Below are 14085 nucleotides of genomic sequence, written 5' to 3'. Positions count from 1 at the left end.
ACAGCCGCATTTTCAATACTATTTAACAATAGCTTGCCCCAAAGGCGAATTGAAGAAGGGCATAACACCATCGAGCTTAGTACATTCAATAAGGACAATGACACCTCATCGTAGAAGAAAAACTCCACCATGCTCACAAATACCAAGTCCCGTTACCCCATAAACCCAAACCTGAACACTCTCAGCCCGATTGCCTTTTCCCCGCCGGGAATAAAATACCGAATCTCTAAATCATGCACTGAGTAAACTTCCCATCAAGTCATTCACCGCCCCGACAAGTAGGCAAATGTCCTACCATCATATCAATATTGCGGAACAATAGTTCATAAGCATCATGGCAACTTATGCCTAGCCTCAGAGACCTCAGAAGTACCGCTACTGGGCTGAAATAATAAAATATTCTTCCATAAAGCGACGATAATAATCCGATCAGCTATACCGGAGAAAACATCCTGTATCACATCTGTAGTACCATTACGATTCTTCAATTTTCGATTTATAACAAGCGGTTCGCGTCGGGTAAGATTGAGTAGGAATGAATTAAAGGCATACGCCCCCAAGGATCAAGTCGCACGATAAGGAATCAAGAAGGGAAATACTCCTAACAGTCCTGCAGCCTCCCGAGGATAAGTACAGACGTCTCCGTACCGATCCGCGAGACTCTACTAGACTTGCTCATGACTCGTGATACCCTAGGAACCTAGTGCTCTGATACCATATTGTCACGACCCGAAATCCACTGAGGGTCGTGGTGGCGCCGGACACCGCTGTCACGCAAGCCAACCAAAATACTTAATTAAATTCAAAGTTTTGTATTGTCTAGAATCATTTTTTTTCTTTATACATTAAATAACGAATAATAAAATTTACAGAAACAACCGCGAAGTCTTTAACAAAACTTAACATTTAATAATCCAAAAATCCTCCCAGAACCCGGTGTCACAAGTGCATGAGCAAATTCTAAGGAATAATGTAATACAACAATCGTCCGGTATACAATATTGGACAGAAATAAATACAGAAAACTGAAAGAGACTCTGCTGGCTGCGAATCGCCTCGAGAAGTGCAACTCACCTAAGTCTCCGTATCATCCGTGCCGCTACGCCCAGTAGGCCACTAGAGATGCATATGCATGTGCAACAAAAATGCACAGAAGTGTAGTATGAGTACGAAAACAACGTGTACCCAATGAGTATCCCGTCTAAACTCGAAGAAGTAGAGACGAGATGGTCGACTTCGACACTTACTAATGGTCTAATGATGGTATATCCATAGTATATTAATTCGTGAATTTTTTTAAACATGATTATAATTCAATGGGTTGAAGCAAATAAACAATTCTTTCCTTTATAGGAAATCATTCCTTTTCATCATTTATGCGTATATTCTTAAGCCAGAAAGAGGCAGCAACAACTTCAATAAGTTTCAATGCAAGCAATACAAGCATGCGCAAATCATGCCGAGGTCGACGGCCCGCTCGAACAGAAATGTAAACTGTGCACTGCCGAGGGTCGAACGGCGCGAACCATAGATGCATCTATTCCCCCGCTCGCGAACTATCCATGCGACGCGGTCAACATAAATTAAACAATCACCCTGCTCGCGAATCATGCATGCGATGCAGGTACACATAGAAATACATGCTCAGATAGCCAATTAAGAATTTATCGGGGAATATTTATTCAAATAAAAGCCACTTTCTCTTTTAACAATTTAAGAAAGAAGTTTAATCCTTTTTGAAATTTATTTATTAATTTGATGTGGTTTAAGCAATTCGAGTTGTCAATAAGTTACAGTTAATCCAAGTATAGCATGATTTTTGGGTCCTATACTACCCGGACAATAGCATAATAGTAGCTACGCACGGACTCTCGTCACCTTGTGCGTGCGTAGCCCCCACAAATAGGAGCACATAACCAATTAATTCGCCTATGGGGACAATTCCCTCTTACAAGGTTAGAAAGGAGACTCACCTCGCTCCGAAGGTCCATAACCGGCATTCCACGCCTTCCGAAGACTCGAATCGATGCACAACGCTCCAAAACTAGCCAATAATTATGTAAATCCATTAATATATGCTAAGGTACTCATTATAATCCAATTTATAACAATTCCTAACCCCAATCGAAAAGTTGACAAAAATGCCCTCGGGCCCACGTGCCCGGAATCCAAAAAATTTCGAAGATAAAGATTACCCATGGCCTCACGAACTCAAATATATGATTTTCTCTAAATTCCTTACCCAAAATCGTGGTCAAAATCCAAGAATACTAGTTTTCTAGGTCTTCCCTCAAACCCCAAATTTTTTACAATTTTCCAAGTCTAAATCCATATATAAACCTTGTATATACTCAAAACTAGTAGAAATCACTTACCTCATGCTTGGTGATGAAAATGGCACTCCAAAGTTGCTCCAAATTCGGCTCCCATGGAAGAAATAAAGTGAAAATGAGCCAAACTTCGATTTTTAAAGAAACCTCTCTGCCTCCAGCAATTTCCGCATCTGCGGAAATTTGACCGCATCTGCGGTCCCGCGTCTGCGGAAAATTTCCGCATCTGCGGTTATAACAGCTACCTGCACTTTTCTCGACACGGAAATGAGCATAACTCCCTCATACGATGTCCAAATTCGACAATTCTTTTTGCGTTGGCTCCGAAATTACGATACGGATCTAATGGCTCAATAAAGACTTAATTTGGAGCTCATTTGATTAATATGGCACCCCTTTATGTCCGAAGAAATGACGTTGAAACATCAAATGAGAGCGCGATACAACCCGAAACCCACCCGAGGCCCCCGGGACCCCGACCAATCACACCAACCAGTCCCAAAACACATTACGGACTTGCTCGAGGCCTCAAATCACATCAAACAACGCTAAAATCATGAATCAACCCCTAATCCAAGCTTTATGAACTTTAGAACTTCCAACTTCTACTTTCGATGCTTAAACCTATCAAATCACGTCCGATTGACCTCAAATTTTGCACACAAGTCATATTCGACATTACGGACCTACTCCAACTTTCGGAATCGGATTCCGACCCCGATATGAAAAAGTCCACTTCCGGTCGAACTTCTCAAAAAACCTTCAAATTTCTATCTTTAGCCAAATGGCTCCAAAATGACATACGGACCTCCGAATTCACTTCCGATCGCGCTCCCAACTCCATAATCACCATACGAAGCTGCTCCTAGACTCGGAATCCCAAACGGACATCGATATCACTGAAATGCACTTCAACCCAAACTTATGAAATTTCTTTCAAAATACTACTTTCCACAATAGGCGCCAAAATGCTCCCGGGTCATCCAAAACCCGATCCGGGCATGCGCCCAAGTCCGAAATCATCATACGAACTTGCTGGAACCTTCGGATCCCGATTCCGAGGTCGTTTACTCAAAATTCCAATCCTAGTTAATTCTTTCAACTTAAGGCTTCCGAAATGAGAATTTTCTTTCCTAATCAACTCCGAACTTCCCGAAACTTAATTCCGACAACGCGTACAAGTCATAATACCTGAAATGAAGCTGTTTATGGCCTCAGACTGCTGAACGACGTGCTAGAGCTCAAAACGACCCGTCGGGTCGTTACACATACTACGGACCTACTCGAAGTATCAGAACACCTAAATAATACCAAAACCAAATCGCACCTCAACTGCAAATTAATAAACTTTTGAACTTCAAACTTCTTCCAACTAACTCCGAACACAACAAATCTTACTTAGAGAACTTGGAATGATGCCAAATTTTTCGCAAGGGTCACAAATAACTATACGAACCTATTCTAAAGCTCGGAATCCCAAACGTAATTCGATAACACTAAAGTCTACTTCAAATCAAACTTAGAAAACTCTAAAACCTTCAAGGCACCAACTTTCAACAATAAGCGTCGAAACGCTCCAAGTCCACCTTAAACTCGATCCGAACATATTTTCAAGTCCAAAATCATCATATGAAGCTATTGGAATCTTCGAATTCCGATTCTGAGATCGTTTACTATAAGTGTTGGCTCAAGCCAAACTTGGTCACCTCAGGCCACTATTATGGAACTAAGTGTTCCGAATTCAACCTGAACCCTTGCAAAATCAAACCAACCATTCCCGCAAGCCATAAAACAGTAAAAGTATATACGAAAATTCTTAAATAGGGGAATGAGGATCTAAAAAGTAAAATGACCGACCGGGTTATTACAGGTTCGGAAGCACAATACCCAAAGGCAAGATACCATATGCCATATTGATGGGCTTACCTGAGCCAAGCAGATTTGGTAATGGTGGCATAACTCTAAAATAATGAGATCAATTTATTGACCCATTCTTAAAGTAAAAAGGGTATACATGAACCCCGGTTTGCTAAAGGTGACCCTTTCCACTTCATTGGGGGCTAAGATCTCAATATTTTTCCAATCACATTCTTCGTTCACAGTAGGAATACTAGCAGGGCGAATGAAACAAGGATATCTGCTGACAGGCCAATTTCTGTCATTTTTGGGGTTGATAGGTTCTTTGTATTTGAAGATCCGTCTCATAGTTTAGTTGAGAGGGTATGATTGTGTTGGTGGTAGGAGGACCGACATCGGTCTCCCTTGGTTATGTTCTTCTTAAAAGGGCCACCACCAATGTGAAGGCTAGAGTTTCTGGGAACAAAAGTAGTAGAAGACATGGTGATAGAAAATTTGAGTAAGAAAATTTTACTGAGAAAGAGGTGTTTGCAGAAAAGCTCTAAGAAAATTCGAAGAAGAAGAATTTGCAAAAGTGAAAGGTAAAAGTGATGAGTAGTGGAGAAGTTTATAGGCGGCAGAATTCATGGTCATCATTACCTTGAAAACTAGCGAAAATATTTTCCGATTCACGGGATAACACGTGTTTGGCTCATTATTAAATGTAAGGAGGCGTGCGTGCTTTCAAGTGTCAGAAACCGTTAAGGAAATTTCTTCGCCAAGAAAAAAGGTCTTATCTACTTTTCGGTAACACAAAGTTTTGTCACGAAAAAGTAGGGGGACTATCTGTATGGGATTAAATTGATGAACGACAGGTGGATGCTCGACGAGTTGACACGTGAAAGTAAAGATAAGTTAGATATGAGTCAACAAATAGCTGGCACCGGTTATGAACATGTGACCGGTGCTGAATGAGTTTCGAAGGAGTTGAAACCGGGGACGAAGGTCTGAAAGGAAGATATCGGTTGGAAAAGACAGCATACGATGAGCAGCTGATACGAAGAATCTTTGCATTAATGCCTAACCATTATGCAACCATATTTAAGAGAGATTTTATTCATATTAAAAGAGAGCTTGATTGGGGATCATGTCTCCCTGAATTGAGCTATAAATAGGAGAATTTGTATTTATTATGGGACACGGAAAATCATCTGTACACAAAAGGCAAAATCTGCTCTTATTCTATTAAACAACATTCTCTCTTTTTGTTCTTCATATTGATCTTATTATTGCTACCGGAGAAATTGAGCCCACAGTCAGGCTTGTATTTTTTTTAAGTTTGTTTAATTAATTTATTTCTGTTCTTAGTTATTTTATATTTTTGGATCAAATTAATTTACGTGTCTCTAAACCACGTTACAAATTCAATTATACCGTTTTACGGGTTGCTTTTGTTAGCCTCTCTTTTGACTAATCTGCTGAAATACTGGTTGATCAATGTTGATGACAGCTAATTCTTGTTTATACCATTTTTTTGCTGATTGTTTGCATGGAATTGTAAATATATATATATATATATATATATATATATATATATATATATATATATATATATATATATATATATATATATACTCAGTTCGCTATATTTTCAATTGTTTATTTTGTATATATAGAGAAGGAAACCAGGTGACTGATGCAACGGTGAACCGCAGCGTTGCAGCTCAAAAGAATCTAGTCTTCTTGACATTTATGGAGCTATAACATCCCCAACAGCTAAAATACTACTTACTACTTAATGCTATTTAAAGTCATCAGATCTCAAACTCTCGCATGCAGAAAGATCATGTGGATGAAGGGTAGTTAATCAATGATTTTTCTGCAGTACTGGTCATGTATATATCCCTGCAGAAGGTATGGGTTTCTCCCTACAATATTTTTAATGCTGTTAAATTTGAGAAATAAATATGCCCATGCACAAGTTGAGCTCCCCCACAAAAAGAGAAGAAAATTCAGAGCTGACTTGAATAGAAACCATTAGTAGCCGTCACAAAAACTGCAAAAGTCACCACAAAAGATTGTCCGTGGCGACGAAGGTCGCTAAGAAAAATCTAGTAACTAAAACTTATTTGTACCAACATTAAAGAGTTACCAAAAAAGAGAGGCTTCTCGTGGCGATTAAAAGTTCCAATTTATGTGAACTTGTTTGATTGGGCACGAAATTTAAGAAGAAATAAAGATTTGGAGTTTGTGGTCCTAAACATCTAAGAAATAGGCACAAAGTATTTGTGTGTTTATAAAAGCTTCTCATTAAGGATAGAATTAAAAATTTAAGCTAATTAAATTATTTTCAAATTTAGAAAGGGATCATTCTTTTTAAAACGGACCAAAAAAGAAATAGTTTCACATAAAATGAAACGGAGGGAGTAAAATTCATCACATGCATTATTGCCACGAAATTTCTTTTTTCGTGGCGACTTGTAAAGTTGTCATCAAAAGGAAGTTTTCACAAAATGTCTCCTTTTTTTGGCGACTTCTGGAATCACCATATAAAGTCAGCCATAAAAATCATATTCTCCATTGTGAGACTACAAATAGGTTTGATTTGGTCACCTAGGTTTGAGACATAACTAAGAAAACCAAATTTAAAATTATTCAACTGTTTGCTAACATAAGGTAAGACAGAAATGTCACCCAAAAGTTAATAAAGAAATGTGTTACTTTTGACAATATGGTACATTTCACAATATGGAGAACTTTTGAAGGCGTAGAATATTATACCTTAAACAGCATCGAGCAATAATACTAGCTAAAAAATTCAAGAAAAGAATTTATGCATACAAGCTGGCTCAAATACCTTTGTTATTAAAAAAAATATATATAAGGTGATTAGGGTTCAAATCTCACCACAAAAATGCTACGTGATTTCTTCCGCCTAATCTTGTAAGGCAGAGGAGAATAAAGATGTAATAGGTATCGAATGAAATAGTCAAAATACATGCAAGTAATTAGCCCGAACATGCATTGTTATAAAGAAAAGAAAAAAAGAAAAAAAAAAACAATGTTTACTAGCATTTAGAACTCATCTGTTTTCTACCTTGTCAGAAAATGAGTAAATCATTGATATCCTGCCATGACCAAACCAAATAAATGTAGCTTTAAATAATTCTTCTTTTCCTTCTCCATCTTCACCATCCTTATTCAGACCAGTCCAACCTCCAATCTTTTTTCTTCTTTTTCTTTTATTCCTTCGTTGTTACAGAGAACAAATTAGAAAGCTGTCTGAAACACAGAAATATATGGAGAAACTACAAATGTATGTTAACCAAACACTATGTTTATGCAAATACTACAAACTTTTCTTTCTTGGTTTCTTGTGTTTGTTAACACTGTTTCCAACTTCATCTTCAAACCTTTCCTTCGATTTTTATGCACTATCTTGCCCTACAGCTGAATTCATGGTGAAAAATACAGTGAGATCAGCTTCCTCTATGGACCCAACACTCCCTGGAAAACTTCTTCGTCTCCTTTTCCATGACTGCTTTGTTGAGGTAATTTACTAATCTGCTATTACTCATTATAATCATTTTACAAAAATTGTAATTTTTCCTATTTATCCTCTTGCTTTTTTTTTTTTCTTTCTAAAAGGGTTAAACTTCTGTAGACGGATAGTGCAATAGAATTTTTATACTGTCAAATTACCTAGAAGAGCTAAATAATTGTAATTATCCAAAATAAGTGCATTTTACGCCGCTACTCTTCATGTCAAAATTCTGTTTCTTATTAGTAGTATAGTGTTATTCTCACACTGGAAAAAGAAAAAAGAAGGAAATTTTTGATAGATTGTTTAGCATACAGCAATATTGAGTTTTAATAAAAAAAAAAAAAAAGTAATAATTACTGTCGGTTATGGAAAAAAGAGTCAATTGACTCATAGAAGTGTAATCCAATATAATGAATCGTCCAACCACGAAGGATGTACTGCTCTTTCCTTAACCAAGGTATCGGGTTCGAACCATGGGTATGAAAAAATCCTTGGTAGAGAGCGCTTGCCCTCGAATGAGGCCCTACGCGGCGCGAATTCGAATATAATCGGGCTCCAATGCGGACATTCACCGGGTGGAAAAAAAAAATCGTCCAACTATCTAAACTTGCACAATTTTCACAAAATGTCTCATTCATTAATTAAGGGTAGCGCTATAAAGTTATAATATGCAGTTTATTCTTATCAATTTTCAATGTTGAATATTGTTCGCACACCCAACAAAATTAACCAAATTAAAATTGATGAAGATTTAATTCATGTTTTTTATGTCATCAGGGTTGTGATGCATCTATACTTTTAGAAGGGAATGGAACAGAAAGAAGTGATCCAGCCAACAAGTCACTTGGAGGATTTTCAGTAATAGAATCTGCAAAAAGAGTATTGGAAATCTTTTGCCCTAGAACTGTTTCTTGTGCTGATATTATTGCATTGGCTGCTAGAGATGCTGTTGAATTCGTAAGTTCCAATACGCTCATTTTTCTACGTTCTATTGAACAGATATAGATGGTAAAATAATGTTTTATATATTTGAATTAACCAATCTTTTATATATCTTCTACTTTGATGTAAAATGGGAAAGCAAGTTGAGGAATTAAGCGTCGTACCCAAGATATAAAAGAAGGATATATAATTATTAACTCACGAATTGGGGGGAAAAAAATACCCACAAAGGAATTGTACCTATTATGACTTTTTCATTTTACATGCTTGATATATGCCTGTCAATAATGGATACTTCAATTTTTAGTGTTGGACAAAGTTTGGTCATATAATTATGACTTTTTTCACCAAAGTCATATAATTATATTTTTTTTACTAATTAATACATAATACATTTCTACACAAAAAAAGTTATAGTGACAGGAAAACACAAATTTTTAATAGTATTTTCTTATTTCATATTTTTTATTTAATTATTTTCAGCTTAATAAATAATAATCCAATAAAAATAGGAAAAAATATATTTTTAGCAGCTCTAAAAATAATAGTCGATAAAATATATATTTTGTATATATATATATATATATATATATATATATATATATATATATATATATATATATATATATATATATATATATATATATATATATATATTATCCATTTTTGATTAGAGAATGCAATTACTTTTGGTCAACCGATCAAATTTTCCCTTAAAATAAGGATTACCCAACCTGACCCGACTCAATACACATATACATAAAGTAAAATAATACCAAAAGTGAACCCTTCACCAAAAAAAAATTAGTTTGGAATGCATGAGGTTCTGACAAGAAAAGGTACAGATAATTATAGAGCTTTTGAAACTATAATTAATGCTATCAATCTGAATGAAAATCTTAAAAAGAAAAATAAAAGATAGAAGTATTGTATTTTGGGGGATTCACTTTTAGTGATATTTTAAATTATGTATATGGGTATTGGGTCGGGTGAGATCGGGTTACGTTCGGTCATTCTAGTTTGGGTTATTATTTGTTAGATTGAAAAAAATGTGGAATAAAATAATATTACAGAAAAATTGTGGTTTTCAATCATTATAATTTTTGTGTGAGTTAGCGAAAGTTTTATCATGTTTGGGTGAAGAAACATAATTATATGACTTTAATGAAAAAGGGTCATTATTATAAGACCATTTGTGATCCGACAAGTTTTTTATAACATATTGGACAGAAACAGATATAAATAGAGAACATGAACAATTATAAAAATTCATATAAACAACATCGACTTAAGATACGAATTCACATGAATTCTGTATAGGCTTTTGCTCATATCTTGTATATGTATTAAAAGTTCACTAAATATTCATAAATATTTGATTAGACTTAGTTATCATTGTATAGGCTTTTGCTCATATCTTGTATATATATATTAAAATTTCACTAAATATTCTAAATATTTGACTAAACTTAGTAATTATTGTATATTATTAATTTGAGGTAGCTGTAAAAATTTATAAAGTTTAAATCATAGATGATATACATTGTTCTTGAACAGGCAGGAGGGCCAAATGTTCAAATTCCAACTGGGAGAAGAGATGGGAAAATTAGTTTGGCTTCAAACGTGAGACCAAATATAGTAGACACAAGTTTCTCAATAGATCAAATGATTAATATATTTTCTGCAAAGGGATTGTCTTTGGATGATCTTGTTATTTTATCAGGTAAATATATATATACATATATATATACTTCTCTCTCTAAATCCCTTCTTTCATAGATTCATTTTTTAATATGATTAAGTTTTAAGCATGAGACGGATATGTTTATACTAACAAGTTGGTTGATAGTCTAGTAGTATCGATAACTTCCACAATATATACATGCAAGAGTGTCGAACTCCTCCTTTTCCCTTCCCTTTTACTATGTACAAAAAAATATAAAGAAAAAATGCAATATTAGATATGTTAACTTGAGCAATGAGAGGCGGCTTCCTATATTATACCAAATTAAAAAGATGCCAATAATTTTCAATTTGAGAAGACTAGTAATAATATGGAAGGAGAGCCTTGGCGTAACTGGTAAAGTTGCTGCTATGTGACTAGGAGGTCACGGGTTCATGCCTTGAAAACAGCCTCTTGCGGAAATGCATGGTAAGGCTGCGTATAATAGACCTTTGTGGCCCGGCCTTTTCGAACCCTCGCGTATAGCAGGAGCTTAGTGCACCGGACTGCCCTTTTGGTAATAATATGTGGTTTAAGTTTTTAATTATTAGGATTGAACAACTGTATGAGTTGATAGTAATTTATCAAGGGGTGAATTCGGTTCAAGTAGGGTCACTAGAATTTATAGCCATTTATTCCTTACCCGACCAAACATTTATCTTTACTTCCTTAGGTAGGTCCAAACAATTATTGATCACTAGTGTTAGAACCCGCGCGATGCGCGAATAATTTAATGGAATATTAATTTTATAAAATTATGATCTAATATATCATATTATTTTAATAAATATTAGTTACTATTTTATTATTAAATGTAGTGTACATAAATATAATAAAATTTATACGAAATCAAAGGATACAAAGCATTATAGTAATCAAATAAATTATTTATTCCTTGTTTATTTTTTTATTAAATTAGCAAGTACTTAGTACTATATACTTAGTAGTGTGATTTTTTTTTTTATTAATTTGTCAATTAGCTTAATATTTTGATACTACTTCTCTTCTAGTAGAACATACGTATATATTTTCTTATTCTAGAAATATAAATTTTTATACTTATGTTATACTGATTAAAATTCTTCAATTGTCTAAATTTATTAATAATTTTTTGAGTATTATTTATTTATATTTTGTTTGTTAATTAATTTAAAATATAAATATTATAAAATTATCTTTATCCACCTCTTTTCGTATATTCATTTCTACTATAATATTTGATTAATTTTCTCATTTTATATTTACTGAAAATTTAAGTAATATAATTTTTTTTTGAATTCATCATAAGTATAAAGAGATAAGCCTTTTTATTATTTTTATAAAAAACATACTAATATTTTTAATAATTAATAAAATGTGTAATTTTAAAATTATTTATTGGAAAATAATTTTAAAACTTCTATTTGAATGAGTAGAATATAATTTTGTATTTTTATTTTTTATTGATATTATAAGATATCTATATTTATTAATTCAAGTAGTGTAACCAATTAACTCAAAATTTAAAATTTTAAAAAAAATAGTTAGAAAAGTAGTTTATTTTGTCTTAATAATGCCACTTAGCTTTTTGTGGTTAAGACACTTGTCTTAATGTAGTGCTTTTGCTTCTCCTATTCTATATAGATAGATTATTTGTTTAATACTGTAAGAGGTAACAATGACATTTCCTACAAGCAGGTAAGTCGTCTTATTTTCAAGATTACAAATTTTATTTATACAAAGTTGTTTGTATAGTATATTTTTTGAATAATCTGATAGTGTAAAAATTTGTGTGCATCGTCAGTGTATATAGGTTAAACTTGGAAAAAGATTCAAATTTTTCGTTATACTATCTGAAATTGCTCTGCTTTGCCCTTCATAGCACTTTTTATCCATTCATACCCTTGCGTTTAGTAAAAATCATCCTGTATTTGTCATTACAAACTTACAATTAATTAAACTCTAGGGTGAAATGGATGGACTCCACGTGTCTAAACTCTTCATCAACAAAGATTCAAATTTACCCGCAACTTTTTAATATAGTTTAAAGTTACCCTGAGACTTGCACTCTATTTGGATCAAAGGATAAGACTTTTCACTAACAACAATAGTAGTAATACTAGACTAAAAATATAACATACACCTAAAGTTGCTCAATTCGAACAGTACGTGATCATATATATATATATATATATGTGTGATTGTGTCACAGAGGAAACTGATATTGTTGTATATATGCCAAAATAAAATTGTAGGAGCACACACCATAGGATCAGCACATTGCAATGCATTTAGTGATCGTTTTCAAGTGGATTCAAAGGGCAATGTCAGTGTTATTGACACATCTTTAGACAGAGAATACGCAGCTGAGCTAACAAAGCAGTGTCCAGCAGGAGCAAATGATCCCTCAATTACTGTCAAGAATGATCCCCAAACCCCTCAACTCTTTGACAATCAGTATTACAAAGATTTGTCAGCACATAAGGGACTTTTCCAATCTGATTCTGTTTTGTTTAGTGATGGTAGAACAAGGAAAAGAGTGATGGATTTTGCAGATGATCAGAACATCTTTTTTCAGAGTTGGGGTCAGTCTTTTGTGAGACTTGCTGCTCTTGGAACTAAGTCTGGGGATGAAGGAGAGATTAGAGCTTCTTGTTCACTCACTAATTAATGTGTGATATAGAGAATTAAACAGATTATATTGTTGTAATTAGTTTTTCTGATTTGATAACCGATCAATGATCGATGGTAAGTGATCTGTTGTTGACGTTAAAACTAATAATAGTTACGTACTAAATTCTTTTCGCTCTTCTTTAATTCCTTTGTTGAACGGAATATATAAGTTTGGCAACTGGAATTGCTTGAATTGATCATGCCTATTTTTCTACATTTAGTACTCCCTTTGTTTCCTTTTAATTTGAATCATTTAACTCGGCATCATCAAACAACCGCACTCGACTAAAAAAGGGCCGTGATGCCCGTGCCCAACCGGATATCACTGCGTGAATCTCGGCCCGTATCAGAAAATCAATAATCAGCGAAGAGGAAGATTTTTACATTTCTTAGAATTGTACTTAGGGTAAAACTTCCCTACTATATAAAGGGGAAAATTATTATTCTTTAGGGACAATGTAATACGCATATTAAAGCAATAAACTTCTGTTTCTGAAAGCTATTTAAAGTTCTTGTTCAAAAGTTCTTCACAAGTGCAAGCTCGGAGCCGAAGGTAGGTCCATTATTAAGCCTTTACCCGAGCCCGGATTCATTCTTATCATTGGTTTGGTCATTTGTTACCCCTTTTATTTGCTTAATCTAACGTCATTGATCACTTGTATTGAATTAACCCACATACCCTTAAAACCATGTATAAATTCAATTGTTATCCATTTTTAAGGGTAAACAGTTTGGCGCCCACCGTGGGGCTAAGGATAATAGTGATAATTTGATACAAATTTTCATAACACACTCTGCTTTATGCTTGTTCTTTCAGATTTTAATTTCAGGTCAATTTAAGAATGTCAAACTCTCAATCTGCTCATTTGAACGTTGATATTGAGTCTGGCCACCATGGCGAGAACAACAATATAATGCCCAACAACCAGGTCCCCCTATTTACCCCAAATGGAGTCCCGGTCGCGGACCCAATCGATTCCAACTCACATGTGTCCATCGACGCAAACTTGCCTACCGACCCAGAGAACATCGTTTGTGGAGGAGCCCGATCGGTAGCC

The 14085-nt window shown here is 34.5% G+C and overlaps 1 protein-coding gene across 1 annotated transcript; it reads left to right on the top strand.

Moving 5' to 3' along the window:
* The first annotated feature begins 7333 nt into the window (after window positions 1–7333).
* On the top strand, window positions 7334–13200 carry LOC109239443 (peroxidase 46-like). Its single transcript, XM_019406011.1, has 4 exons — window positions 7334–7717; window positions 8488–8667; window positions 10210–10375; window positions 12610–13200. The coding sequence occupies exons 1-4, from the start codon at window positions 7466–7468 to the stop codon at window positions 13023–13025; spliced, it is 1014 nt and encodes a 337-aa protein (XP_019261556.1). The 5' UTR covers window positions 7334–7465; the 3' UTR covers window positions 13026–13200.
* Window positions 13201–14085: the final 885 nt, after the last annotated feature.

The sequence above is a fragment of the Nicotiana attenuata genome, unplaced genomic scaffold (genome assembly GCF_001879085.1).
Source record: "Nicotiana attenuata strain UT unplaced genomic scaffold, NIATTr2, whole genome shotgun sequence".
In the NCBI taxonomy this organism is placed as follows: domain Eukaryota; kingdom Viridiplantae; phylum Streptophyta; class Magnoliopsida; order Solanales; family Solanaceae; genus Nicotiana; species Nicotiana attenuata.
The sequence above is the reverse complement of the archived record's forward strand: the minus strand, read 5'-3'. Positions and strand labels throughout refer to the sequence as shown.

Bases quoted from the DNA above. Each gene is read 5' to 3' on its own strand.
- LOC109239443 (XM_019406011.1), top strand. From the start codon at position 7,466: ATGGAGAAACTACAAATGTATGTTAACCAAACACTATGTTTATGCAAA. The intron at 7,718-8,487 runs GTAATTTACTAA...TTATGTCATCAG, and splicing joins TCCATGACTGCTTTGTTGAG to GGTTGTGATGCATCTATACT. The intron at 10,376-12,609 runs GTAAATATATAT...ATAAAATTGTAG, and splicing joins TGATCTTGTTATTTTATCAG to GAGCACACACCATAGGATCA.